The sequence below is a fragment of the Piliocolobus tephrosceles genome, chromosome 16 (genome assembly GCF_002776525.5).
Source record: "Piliocolobus tephrosceles isolate RC106 chromosome 16, ASM277652v3, whole genome shotgun sequence".
In the NCBI taxonomy this organism is placed as follows: Eukaryota; Metazoa; Chordata; class Mammalia; order Primates; family Cercopithecidae; genus Piliocolobus; species Piliocolobus tephrosceles.
In genome coordinates this window covers 3,821,525-3,835,791 of record NC_045449.1, presented here as the reverse complement: position 1 = coordinate 3,835,791, position 14,267 = coordinate 3,821,525, and the positions used below count along the sequence as shown (strand labels likewise).

The window sequence follows — 14,267 nt, the reverse complement described above, 5'->3', positions numbered from 1 at the left end:
AAGAGAGGAAATATACACAACCCACAGCTCTGTCCCACAGCCACAGAACGCCAGTTTCCACAGCAGTAAAATAGCTTCATCTATGGCAGTGAAAACAATGTCATATTTCTAGGCTATAGAATTGATGTAGTCTTATCTTCATCATATTAAAGATAATGTTAGATATCAAGAATTTTCTAGTTCTGTAAATAAAGATTTGTTTGGTTTTCATACTGAAGAAAACGAAGTACATTAACGATAGTCACCAGAGTGTACTAGAAGGGAAGTCACAACTTTTTGTACTTACAGAGTCAAAAGGAAAAGAAAGAATTTCACAGCTTTGTCTTTTTCCTCAGGAAACAACTTTCCACACTTTGTTTCTGAAAGTGAAATAGAATGTATGAGAGGTTTTTAATAGAGCTGATTCTTATAGGACTGCAGGCTCTGACAGAGGGACATTTGGAAGATGGGGGATGCAATGCAATGGTTACTATCTTATTTTTTTTGAGACAGAGTCTTGCTCTGTCACCCAGGCTGCAGTGCAGTCGGCGCAATCTCGGCTCACTACAACCTCCTCCTCCTGGGTTGAAGCGATTCACCTGCCTTAGCCTCCCGAGTAGTTGGGACTACAGGCGCGTGCCACCACGCCCAGCTAATTTTTGTATTTTTAGTAGAGATGGGGTTTCGCCATGTTGGCCAGGCTGGTCTTGAACTCCTGACTTAAAGGGATCTGCCTGCCTTGGCCTCCCAAAGTGCTGGAATTACAGGCATAAGCCATTACGCCTGGCCCAATGGTTACTGTCTTAATTAGAATATAGATTTATCATAAGAAATGAGTGTCATAGGCCAGGCTTGGTAGCTCACACCTGTAATCCCAGCACTTTAAGAGGACAAAGTGGGCAGATAATGAGGTCAAGAGATTGAAACTATCCTGGCCAACATGGTGAAACCCCGTCTCTACTAAAAATACAAAAATTAGCTAGGCGTGGTGGCACGTGCCTGTAGTCCCAGCTACTCGGGAGGCTAAGGCGGGAGGATCGCTTGAACCTGGAAGGTGGAGGTTATAGTGAGCCAAGATCATGCCACCACACTCTAGTCTGGTGATAGAGCGAGACTCTTAACTCAAAAAAAAAAAACACGAAAAAAGAAATGAGTGGCATTTTCTAACGGCATTCAAAAGTTTTTTAGTCTATGAAGACTGGCTAATCATGAAAAAGTTATCATAATCATGGAGCAAACTCTGTTACAAGAAACCTTAATTCCTTTACACTTTTGTTTTTTTAGGGAAAGAGAGCTGTTCATGAGGAAGTCAGACCCGTAGATTTCAAGCAGAGAAATAAGGCAGATAAAGGTGTATCATTAACAAAGGATCCTTCATGCCAGACCCAGATTTCAGATTCACCTGCAGATGCTAGCACACCTACAGGACTTCCAGGTAACGACTCTTTCACCATTATCTTGATCTCCTTCATCTTAAAATGCACATATACCCATCCCTGAGCTGTTTGTGGCACACAGCTTGACATTGGCTAGATGCCAGGGGTGCGTGGTTTCTCAGTTCTGTTCAGATGGTGCTGATGACACTTCGAACATCATCTTTCTTCACTTTGACTGCTTTCCTACCTTATTTATTTCCTGTATTTACTAAGTGCCTTCTATATGCCAAGCACTGTGCTAGACCTTGGGGACCGAATCAGACAGACAGACACGTGGTTCCTGCCCTCATGGAGCTCACAGTCTGGGAGGGTTTAAGACAAAGGTGCAAGTAACTAATTCGAGGCGGAATGAGGTGTAAGTGGGTGTTAACAGTGATTGGTGTCTCTCTGGGGCAGACCGTATCCTCATAAAGCTTTACAGGAGGAGGGATCTAGGGGACCTTGAATGTGCTAGGATCTGCAATGGGGATGGGCGTTCGGAGAAGAGAGGACAACATGAGCAAAGGCCCCAAAGTGGAGAAGTCCCTCTTGGCAGGTGTGTAGGGATGGAGTGGAACACTAGAGGATGATAAAGGAGAGATGCTGCCAGAGGATAGCAGCAGCAAGGTCAGAGCTGGCTTAGGAGGATTGAGGAGCATGCTGTGGGCTCAGGAGACCGGAGGCAAGTCCCAGCCTCCTCCTTATGGTGGCCCAGGAGTGCAGGATCTTCCCCACCTTCCTGCTCTGTGATGGTGGAATGAGCACCTGGCATTCTGCCCTCTCTGTCTGATGCTCATCTATGCAGTGTGTATAATTCTGAGTTCCAGAAAACAGTCTGACACTGCACATCAGTCCACATCACCAAAATTCACCGGAGTCTAAGTCCCCTGAGGATCAGCATCCTGTTCCGTAGGCAGTTTATTCATTCGTCAAGTGTTAAGTACCTGCCATGCTCCAGAAACATCTCTAGGTGCTTGAGATGCATCACTGAAAGAAACAAAAATCTGAAGGAAGGCAGACAGTAAACAATAAATATAAATTATCTGGAATGTGAAAAGGTGAACTGTGAGCACAGTGGAGCAGGCTCAGGGAAATGGGGAGGGCGGGGTTGAGAGAGCTGGGGGAAAACAGGCTTTCTTTTAAACAGGGCTCAGGCAGGCCTCCTGGAGAAGGAAACAGCTGAGTGTAGACATGCCCAGCCATAGGCTTTTAAAATCCCAGCTTTAGGCCGGGCACGGTGGCTCACGCCTGTAATCCCAGCACTTTGCGAGGCTGAGGCGGGTGGATCTCTTGAGGTCAAGAGTTCATTCAAGACCAGCCTGGCCAACATGGTGAAACCCTGTCTCTACTAGAAATACAAAAATTAGCTGGGCAAGGTGGCACACGGCTGTAATCCCAGCTACTCGGGAGGCTGAGGTAGGAGAATGGCTTGAACCCAGGAGGTGTAGGTTGCAGTGAGCTGAGATTGCACCATTGCAGTCCAGCTTGGGTGACAGCGAGACTCCCTCTCAAATTTAAAAAATAAATGAATAAAATTCCAGCTTTGTTCCGTAGCAGCGTAGGGGATAGTGCAGTGGTTTACTTGCCTCTTCATGCATTAGAGACCCAGGCAAATTCTGAAAGTTTGTTTTACTGCATAGATGCTGAAGATTCCGAAGCGTCATCTCAGAAGCCCAGAGAGGAAAAAGGAGTTACTCCAAGCCCTGAGCAAGTGTTTGCTGAGTGTTCCCAGAAGAGGATTTTGGGATTACTAGCAGCCATGTTACCTCCCTTAAAGTCGGTAAGGGCAATTTATTTTTGAAAGAGGGGGTGACGGTATGCATAGAAAAAAGTTTTGGAAAGCCATATACTGAAACAAATCATGACAGTCATCTCTGTATCCTTAAGGGTAGGATTAGAAGTTATCATTATTTTCTTCTGACCCGTTTTATATTTTGTAAATATGTGTGTGTATGTGTGTGTGTGTGTATTAAACAATATATTTATATATATAATGATTATAATGATTTTTTCTACCTTTTTATTTTGAGAAGTTTTAAGCTCACAGAAAACTTCAAAGAATAATGAATGAAGATCTTCACCTAGATTCACCAGTTGTTAATATTTTGCTTTATCTCTGTTTATATTTTTTCCTGAACTTTTGAAAATGAGTTGAAGCCATCATTGACACTTCATCCTCAATACTTCTCTCCTTAAAATACATTCTCCTGTATAACCACAGTGTCATTATTATGCTGAAAATTTTTAACGTTGATAGAATAGTTTTATACATATAGCCTAAATACAGATATTCCCAATTATCCCCAAAATGTGCTTTACAGATTGTTTGTTTTTTTATTTTTTAAATCAGGATCCACTTAAAAATTCCGTTGTATTTAGATGTCATGCTGACTTTGTCTTTAATCTACTTCCCTTGCCTTTTTTTAAACTTTCAAAACATTGACATCTTAAAGACTCTGGACAGTTTAGATATGCCTTCATTATTCTTTTTCATAATTTTCCAGACTGTTCCTGTATATATATTTTTTCCATATGAACTTTAGTGTCATATTTATCATGTTAAAGAAAAGATCCTGTTAGCTTTTTCACTGAGCTGATAGTGAATTTATTTATTAATTTAGGAATAGTTGACAATCTTTACAGTGGTCTCCTGCTTTTTCTAGTAAACAGAGAGGAGTCAGACAAAGTTAGCAGGCTGCTGAAACAGGATTTTACAAGCTGGCAGGGCTTTGGGGAAGGGAAGGTGCCCACAGGACCCAAGGTTTGGTCCTCAGAGTTTTGAGTCCAAGGACTTTTTTTCTAGCAGTTTGCCTGGAGATGCGCAGACTCGGAGGAGTCAACTTTTACATGGGAGTTGAGGCTGGTTTGTAAGTCAGTCACAATTCACAGGGGTATGTGTCTGGCAGAAAATCAGTATGTGTTCCCTCTTGGCGTGGAAACCCCTCCAGAAGACCACACTGTGGCCCAGAAGGTTGTATGGTGCATGTGGAACTAGAATGAGGAGAACAGGATATTTTGAAGACGTGTTTCTATTCACCTGAATGAATTAGCCACACCTGTGTAGGTAGCTGGTAATTCACCTCTGAAATCAGCACCCTCAGGCTTGGACAGCGCAGTCGCTCTACTGGTCTTTGCCTTCCCTCCCCAACCTTTGGAGGGTGAGCAGGTGCGTCAGCTCAAGGCTTTCTTCTCTCCTAATAGCCGTGACTGATTTCTGCTAACTGTAGCTGCCTCTTTGTCGGTTAGAGCTGCACCTTTTCCATAGCTCACTGGGCAGCTGAGCAACCATCTCGGGGGGGCCCTGCTGCAATTGGCTTTTAGCCTTTTTATGTTGATTTGACCAATTTCACGTAAGAGTGAACTTTTCCTGACTGGGTCTCATCTTTTTTTTTTTTTGAAACGAAGTCTCGCTCTATCGCCCAGGCTGAGGTGCAGTGGCGTGATCTCAGCTCACTGCAAACTCCGCCTCTCGGGTTCACGCCATTCTCCTGCCTCAGCCTCCCGAGTAGATGGGACTACAGGTGCCCGCCACCATGCCTGGCTGATTTTCTGTATTCTTAGTAGAGATGGGGTTTCACCGTGTTAGCCAGGGTGGTCTCTATCTCCTGACCTCGTGATCCACCCACCTCGGCCTCCCAAAGTGCTGGGATTACAGGCGTGAGCCACCGCACCCGGCCGGCAGCCAGCTTACTTGTAATGCGATGACCTGGTTAACTACTCTATGCCAGCCAACTGTCCCCATCCCAGTCCTCCTCCAATGCACATTTTTCCCTGCCCCTTCCTAAGTTATTTTCTCCTTCTTTTTGTAATCATTCAAGAAGTCTGTATCATATTTCTTATAGAAACATGCTTATAGTTATCTTTTTACCCACCTTTTTCAGCCTATATTTCTCTCTTATTTAACAGTGTAACCTTTTAACCTTCTCTTCCAAACAAAATGAGACCCTTTATTCCTTGACAAGTGAGATGCTTTTCTATTTCCCTCATCATATCCCAAGTGTGCAAATTATTTATAATTTTAGCTCTGGATCCTTTGGTTGGTTGGCTGCTTTGGAGTTTTGTGTTGTATCTTTTGAATTTTGCCTCTCTCAAACTACTTTTAGAATTTTAGACCATATGGTAATTAATTACTGATAGTTACAGTGTTGGCTGCACATTATTTATTAGTTACTATTTCTTCCTTCTGAATTATTTACTCCAGTTCATTTTTTGTTGTGCTAAAATACTTCCTTAAATACTTTTTGAGGAAAGGCTACATGTAAAGATGGGAAGACGGTCTGGGTGTGGAATTACAGGGACACAGTCCTTTTCCTCCAGACCCCTGCAACATTGCTGCATAGTCTTCCACCATCTAGAACGATCGATGAGAAGTCCAATATTAACATGATATCAACTGATTTTTTTGCCTAAATATTTTCTTTTTTTACCCTTGGAATTCAGACATTTCATTAGACTGTGTTAAAATAAACCTTTCTCTATGAGAAAGGTTTTGTAAAATAATTTTTAAAAAGATTCTCGGCCGGGTGCGGTGACTCACGCCTGTAATCCTAGCACTTTGGGAGGCCAAGGCGGACAGCTCATGAGGTCAGGAGATCAAGACCATCCTGGCTAACATGGTAAAACCCCATCTCTACTAAAAATACAAAAAAATTAGCTGGGTGTGGTGGCGGGCACCTGTAGTCCCAGCTACTCAGGAGGCTGAGGCAGGAGAATGGCGTGAACCCAGGAGGTGGAGCTTGCAGTGAGCCAAGATCGCTCCACTGCACTCCAGCCTGGGCGACAGAGCGAGACTCCATCTCAAAAAAAAAAAAAAAAAGAAAGATTTTATTTTTCTTTGTTCCTCCCCAGCCTCTTTTTTTTTTCTGTTTTAAAAAAAAAAAAAAAAAAAACTCCATTTTTACTTCAGCTAAGGAAATGCCTTTCTGCCATTGTTGGGCTTTGCTTCTGTATCTGCCCCGTTTGCATCTCCTGGATGCAGGGTGAACCTTTTTTTTTTTTTTTTTTTTTTGGGAGAGAGTCTCACTCTGTCCTCAAGGCTGGAGTTCAGTGGTAGGATCTCAGCTCACTGCAACCTACACCTCCTGGTTTCAAGTGATTCTTGTGCCTCAGGCCCCCAAGTAGCTGGGATTACAGGTGCATGCCACCACACCCAGTTGATTTTTGTGTTTTTTTTTTTCAGTAGAGGTAGGGTTTCAGTATGTTGGCCAGGCTGGTCTAGAACTGCCAAGCTCAAGCAATCTGCCCACCTCGGCCTCCCAGAGTGCTGGGATTACAGGCGTGAGCCACTGCACCTGGCCAGGATGGACCCCTTGAATCTACCCTCCATCTTATCTTCAGTTTGGTCATATTTTTCGTGTTTATCTCTTGTTCTGAGAGATTTCATTAAGTTGACTTTTAAAAATCACCACTGAGGTTATTTTCCCCTGATAATCTTTTTTTTTTTTTAGCAGGCACTTTGGAGGGCAAGTTACTAGTTTTATTTTAGTGTAAAAAGTGCCTAGATAGAGTCCTATAATGAATATATAAAGAACTCTTGCAACTCAGTAATAAAAAGACATCTGTCACCGTAGGTTAGTTTTTGCTTGTTTTGAAACTTTGTATAGCTGGAGTAAGTTGCTGCATTCCTCTTGCTTGGTGTTTTTTTGTTTTTTTGTTTTTTTGACAGTCTTGCTCTGTTGCCCAGGCTGGAGTGCAGTGGTGCAGTCTTGGCTCACCGCAACCTCCATCTCCCGGGTTGAAGTGATTTGTTGTGACTCAGCCTCCGAAGTAGCTGGGACTACAGGCATGTGCCACCACACCCAGCTAATGTTTATATTTTTAGTAGAGGCGGGGTTTCACTGTGTTGGCCAGGCTGGTCTTGAACTCCTGGCCTCCAGTGATCCACCCACCTTGGCCTCCCAAAGTGCTGGGATGACAGGCGTGAGCCGTTGCGCCTGGCCTGTGTCTGGCTGCTTCTGCTCAATGTTATGTTTGTGAGATGCATCCATGTTATTGTGATTAGTTTCCTTTATTCATTTTCCCTGTTATGCAGAATTCTGTTGTATGAATATACCATAACTTTAAAGTTCACTTTACTGTTGTTGAGTGTTTCCAAACTGGAAATTACTCCAGACAGTACTATGAGCTCACCTGTCTGTGGCTTTTGATGAGCATCTGTATGCAGGCCGAACTTCGCCTGCCAGACAGTTGCTGCAATGTTTGTATCGGTTCACACTCCCTACCAGATAGTTTTTGCCCTGTTTATACCAGTTCACACTCCCTGCCAAACAGTTTCTGCAATGTTTGTACCAGTTCACACTCTCTGCCAGTTTCTGCAATGTTTTTGTACCAGTTCACATTCCCTGTCAAACAGTTTCTGCAATGTTTTTACTGGTTCACACGCCCACGGCAGCATATGAAAGTTTTATTTGCTCCATATCCTCTCGAATTTAGAAATAATTACAAACTTATATAAAAGTTAAAAGTACTATACAAATAATTTTGTGCCTGCAAGTTGCCAAGTTCATGCCACATTACTCCTAAATACATTAGTGTGTGTTATCTACAAACGAGGAGATTCTCATACGTAACCAGACAGCAGTCATCAAAGTCAGAGAAATTAACATCAGTACATTGCTACCATCTAACGCTTACTCCCTATTCAAGTTTCACTAGTTGCTCCAAAAGTGTCTTTTATGGCAGGAGGATCAGAATTAATGTATAGGCCAGGCACAGTGCCTTGAATCTGTAATCCCAGCACTTTGGGAGACCAAGGTAGGAGGATTGCTTGAACCCAGAGGTTCGAGACCAGCCTGGGAAACATAGCAAGACCCTATCTCTACAAAAAATAGAAAAATTAACCAGGCATGGTGGCACACACCTATAGTCTCAGCTACTTGGGAAGCTGAGGCAGGAGGATCACTCAAGCCCAGGAGGTCGAGGTCATAGCAGCCAAGGTTGCACCTCTGCATTCCAGTCTGGGCAACAGAGTGAGACTCTGTCTCTTAAAAAAAAAAAAAAAGAAGAATGTGTAGCATTTTGTTGTCATGTCTTTTAATCATCTCTGGTCTTTAACAGTTATCAGTCTTTTCTTTCATGATCATGATGCTTTTGAAGATTACAGGCCACCTATTGTGTGGAATGTCCTCCTCTTTGGGGTTGGAGTTATCAGATGTTTCCTCATAATTAGATTCAGGCTTTGCCTCTTGGGCAGGAAAATCGCAGATGAGATGCTGCATTCTCATTGCGGCCTGTCAGGTAGAACACAGTTTTGACATATTTCATTACTGATATGTTTGCTTTGATCACTGGATTAAGTGGTGTCCATTAGCCTTTTCCACCATAATCTTTCCCCTTTTGTTATTAGTAAATATTTAGTGGGGAGAGTCTTTGTAACTATGTAAATATCCTGTTTCTCATCAAACAATTTATTTAGTTAGTTATATCAGTATGGGTTCACGATTTCCTGTTTTACTCCATGAGCCATAATCCATTATTCTAATTACTTATTTTGACCAGTGGGAGCCCATTCAGGCTGACTTCTGTGTCCTTTTGACATATCCCTGTCATTTCAGGCACTTCTTTTTTTTTTTTTTTTGAGACGGAGTCTCGCTCTGTCGCCCAGGCTGGAGTGCAGTGGCCAGATCTCAGCTCACTGCAAGCTCCGCCTCCCGGGTTTACGCCATTCTCCTGCCTCAGCCTCCTGAGTAGCTGGGACTACAGGCGCCTGCCACCTCGCCCGGCTAGGTTTTTGTATTTTTAGTAGAGATGGGGTTTCACCGTGTTAGCCAGGATGGTCTCGATCTCCTGACCTCATGATCTGCCCGTCTCGGCCTCCCAAAGTGCTGGGATGACAGGCTTGAGCCACCGCGCCCGGCCTTCAGGCACTTCTTAAGTTCTCCCTCCCCTAGGCCTAGAATCAGCCATTTCTCTAAGGTGACCTCATTCCTTCTGGTAGAGGGTAATATTTAGGAATGAAGGTTTGAGCACTAAATGGGTTCATTGCTAACAGGGTGTCACTGCTCCCAGGTCTTCCCAGTTGGAGGTGGGGGGAGAGTGTGTGTGTGTGTGTACTCTATATATTTATTTAGAGCAGTGATTTTCTTTTTTTGTTGTTGTTGGTTTTTTTTTTTTTTTTTTTTTTTGAGACAGAGTTTCACTCTTGTTGCCCAGGCTGGAGTGCAATGGCATGATCTCTGCTCACTGCAACCTCCGCCTCCCAGGTTGAAGCGATTCTCCTGCCTCAGCCTCCCGAGAAGCTGGCATTACGGGCATGTGCCACCACTCCCGGCTAATTTTTGTATTTTTAGTAGAGATGAGGTTTCACCATGTTGGCCAGGCTGGTCTTGAACTCCTGACCTCAGGTGATCCACCCACCTCAGCCTCCCAAAGTGCTGGAATTACAGGTGTGAGCCACCACCCCCAGCCTAGAGCAGTGGTTCTCAAGTGAAGGTATCCAGTTTGGCTATTTGACACAATGCCTGGAGACATTTTTGCCTGTCACAGCTCAGGGAATGCTCCTGGAATTTTAGTGGAGTCTAGACAATAGGGATGCTGCTAAACATTTTTAAATGCACAGGTGCCACTCACGCCCCCCACACACACACATACGAGAATTATCAGACCTAAATTTCAGTAGCACTGAGGTTGAGAAACCCTGATTTAGAGAATCCAGTCTTTAACAGTGAGAATCCTGGATCCCATCATCCTTCACATAATTACCTACTGGATCAGTCTCCCATCTCCGCTGCTATTCTTCTTTTGAGGTGTCCTCCTCTCCTTGTTTTGACTCTTTTTTTTTTTTTTTTTTTTTTTTTAGAGAGGCTCACTCCCTCACCCAGGCTGGAGTGCAATGGCGCAGTCTCGGCTCACTGCAACCTCTGCCTCCTCAGTTCGAGCGATTCTCCTGCCTCAGCCTCCCGAGTAACTGGAATTACAGGCGCCCACCACTACACTCGGTTAATTTTTATATTTTTAGTGGGGACAGGGTTTCACCGTGTTGGCCAGGCTGGCCTCGAACTCCTGACCTCAGGTGAGCCACCTGCCTTGGCCTCCCAAAGTGCTGGGATTACAGTGGACTCCTGACATGGATACCTCCCCACCACACTTGGGTCTGTGTCTCTAATCCAGGTTGCCCCCTTGCATTGAGACCACCCTCTCCCACAACAGGCTGCTTTATGCTGTTTGGACTCTGAGCCCCTGTGTGAGGCTGAACTCCCCACGCGGATGCCCTCACCTCTCCACTTAGGTTCAGACACTCACATCAGGCTGACCTTCTGCATTGTTGCCCTCCTCACCTCACTCGGAGCCCAAGCTCCAACTCCAGAGGCCTGGGCGTTCCTGGGCTTGGGTGACTTCCCCACCCACCTATGCTCTGACTCGCCTGCCAGGCCTTCTCCGTGCAAACTCCATACCCTGCTTGGGTTCTGACACCATGTGGCCTATGCCAGACCAACCCCCTGCCTAGATGCCTTCTGAGTTCTTCTTGGACTCTGACACCCCTACCAGGCCGCCGTTTCAGGAAGACGCCTTCTTGAGAATCACTCTTTATTTCCAAGAACTTTTTATTCTTTGATTGCTTTGTTTTCATACTATGGACATAGTGCCCTCTTGAATCACACTGAGGATAACAACTCAGACATTTTAAAAGCTCTCTTCAGTTTTGTGCGTTTTTTTCCGGTGGAAAATAACAAATGGTGTACGTGTAGAAATGTTTGTACCAGGCCGTTTAGCTGAATGGCTTTTATAATAATGAAGAACTGGAAACAAAGTATTAATAAGTTGCAAGGCAGTATTTAAAGAAAGAAAAATAACTATTTAACATTTTTAATTTATTTTACATATATATACATACACAAATAGATACATATATACACATACACATACATACACACACACACACACATGTTGTTTGTTTTTTGAGACGGAGTCTCACTCTGTTGCCCAGGCAGGAGTGCAGTTGGCATGACTGTGACTCACTGCATCCTCCACCTCCTGGGCTCAAACAGTCCTCTCACCTCAGCCTCCCAAGTAGCTGGGACCACAGGCGCGCACCACCTGCCTGGCTAATTGTTTGTGTGTTTTGTAGATACAGGGTCTCACTACGTTGCCCAGGCTGGTCTTGAACTCCTGAGCTCAAGTGACTCTCCCACCTTGGCCTCCCAAAGTGCTGGGATTACAGGCATGAGTCACTGTACACCTGGCCTGTTTAACATGTATCATGTGTAAATATGCATAGAAAAAGGTTGAAGGACTGTTCATCACACTTAACAGTTGTTATCTCCTGGCCATGGTTGCAGGGAGGGGATATAGGGGAGCTTTAACTTTTGCGTGTTTCTGAATTATTTAAATTATTTTACAATAGACATTTTGAAAGATGAGGAGGTAACCAAGTATTTTAGGTTTCCTTTTCAGAGTAAAGAAATATTAGAAGTAGGATTGTAAGATGAGACCTGAGGGTGTTTATTTTGTAAGTGATTATACATATGGCATTTATGAAAGCCACAGCATGATTCTGTTAGCACTAGGCCAGTTGTAAATAAGGTAGGAGGGAGATATAATGTTTAGCTGGTTTGGTGATATGGATTTTGTACTGAACAGATTTCTCTCCTTCTCTTGGCAGGGCCCCACAGTTCCCCTGGTAGACCTGGAGCACGTCCTTCCACTCATGTTTCAGGTTGTCATCTCAAACGCAGGCCACCTGAATGAAACCTACCATCTCACCCTGGGTCTTCTTGGCCAGTTAATTATCCGTCTTTTGCCAGCAGAGGTAGATGCCGCAGTGATCAAAGTCCTCTCAGCCAAACACAACCTGTTTGCTGCAGGGGACAGTACCATTGTGCCCGACGGCTGGAAAACCACCCACCTGCTTTTTAGCCTGGGAGCTGTGTGTCTGGACAGGTAGCCTTAGTCCTTGTTCCTCTAGCCACCGGCCCTCTATCCCACCTTGGTGTGTGTTTGTTTAAGTTGAAGGTCTGGCTGTTGATTAATTTCGGTGTGCTCCAGTTCTGTTGTCTGAGAGTTTTGTGGAAATAGAATTGGGTTCATGGGCAATGCTGTCAACCCACATTAAAACTGTGCTTAACACCAACGTTCAAACAGCTGAGCAGTCTTGACACTGGCTGCCGATTCAACTCTCTAATGAGGCATATTCAGTTTTTTTTCCTACGAGCAGTAAGTGTAGGCCTTGAGGTTGAAGAAAATAAATCTATTTTAATTATAAAAGTAACATAATCGCAACACGAAATTTGGAAAACAGAAATGAAGGAATAAGCTGGGCACGGTGACTCACCCCTGTAATCCCAGCACTTTGGGAGGCTGAGGCGGGTGTATCATGAGGTCAGGAGTTCGAGACCAGCCTGGCCAACATGGTGAAACCCCATCTCTACTAAAATTACAAAGAAAATTTGCCAGGCATAGTGGCGTGTGCCTGTAATCCCAGCTACTCTGGAAGCGGAGGCAGGAGAATCGCTTGAACTTAAGAGGCGGAGGTTGCGGTCAGCAGAGATCGCGCCATTATACCCAAGCCTGGGCAACAGAGCAAGACTCCGTCTTCTCAAAAAATAATAATAATAATAATAATAAAAGAAGGAAAAAAATCACCCTGACTTGTACCATTTTAATACATCCGGTGCTATTTCACTACATTTTCTTCTAAGCTTTTCTTCTGTGTTTGAATATGAGTGCGCATGTGCGCACACACAGGTGACTTTTATAGAGATTTTTGGAAACATAGCCGTAGGGTGAATATGTAAGTAAGAAGTCTTGATTTTGTTTGCTTTTTTGCTCACCATTATACAGAAAGCATCATTCTCGTAGTTTTTAAGCTAGTTAATGAATGGCTCTTTGAAGGCCTCTGGGTCTGCCTTGGAGTGTAGTGAGCTCTAATGAGTTGAGTTTGGAGCCCTGTGTGCTGCCCCTAATGGAGCTCTTGCCTTCCAGCCGGGTGGGCTTGGACTGGGCGTGCTCCATGGCAGAGATCCTGCGGTCACTCAACAGTGCCCCACTGTGGCGTGATGTCATTGCCACCTTCACAGACCACTGCATCAAGCAGCTGCCATTCCAGCTGAAGCACACCAACATCTTCACCCTCCTCGTGCTGGTTGGCTTCCCCCAGGTACCACACTCTGAAGGCCTGAGGGCCTGGTCACCCCTTCCAGTCTTCACCATGCACACCAAAGCCTCTGTGGCATCTGGATATATAGGCATAGATATCTTTGGAAGCTTTTTCCTTTGCTTGTATACCTTGCTCTCACAGTATTGAAGTATTATCAAGATTATGGGATGGTTTATTCAACTTGCATTTTTACCAGTTAAGCCATTTGGCTCGTTCATTAGCCAGTGGTTGGCTTTGAATAATAGGTAGCTGTAATATATTACATTACAAAGAACTTCAAAGAAAAATTGTCTTTCATTTTGGCATTCATCTTGACCTTATTTCTAATCTTCGTGTCCCTCTACTGATTAGGACAAAGGGGGCTGTAAAAACATGGCTTCATCCAGCAAGGACTTAAACCAGTTCTGTGCCAGCCTGTGCCAGACTCTTTGGACTTAGAGATGAGAAGATCCCTATCCTTGCGTGCTTGTTGAAGTCAGAGGCACAATCAAAGGGGGCTGAGCTTATGCCTTAGAATTCTTTCTTGTCTCCATGTTTGACAGGAATTCTTTCTTGTCTCCATGTCTCCTTTCTGTCTCTGTCTACCACGTTCTAGGTCCTCTGTGTGGGAACCCGCTGCGTTTATATGGATAATGCCAATGAACCCCACAATGTGATCATCTTGAAGCACTTTACCGAGAAGAACAGGGCTGTGATTGTTGATGTCAAAACTCGGAAGAGGAAAACAGGTACCATGCATAATTATTTTTTTCTAAGAATGGAAGAAAATTGCCTAATCC

The 14,267-nt window shown here is 44.2% G+C and overlaps 1 protein-coding gene across 3 annotated transcripts in view; it reads left to right on the top strand.

Annotated features, from left to right (window-relative positions):
- ZZEF1 (zinc finger ZZ-type and EF-hand domain containing 1) overlaps positions 1-14,267 on the top strand; it is a 141,711-nt gene that overhangs the window by 100,487 nt on the left and 26,957 nt on the right. For all 3 annotated transcript variants that reach the window (XM_026449094.1, XM_026449095.1, XM_026449096.1), the window contains exons 38-42: positions 1,264-1,414; positions 3,035-3,174; positions 11,995-12,272; positions 13,314-13,488; positions 14,084-14,216. In XM_026449094.1, the coding sequence (XP_026304879.1) occupies positions 1,264-1,414; positions 3,035-3,174; positions 11,995-12,272; positions 13,314-13,488; positions 14,084-14,216 (877 nt within the window). The remainder of the gene's footprint in view (positions 1-1,263; positions 1,415-3,034; positions 3,175-11,994; positions 12,273-13,313; positions 13,489-14,083; positions 14,217-14,267) is intronic.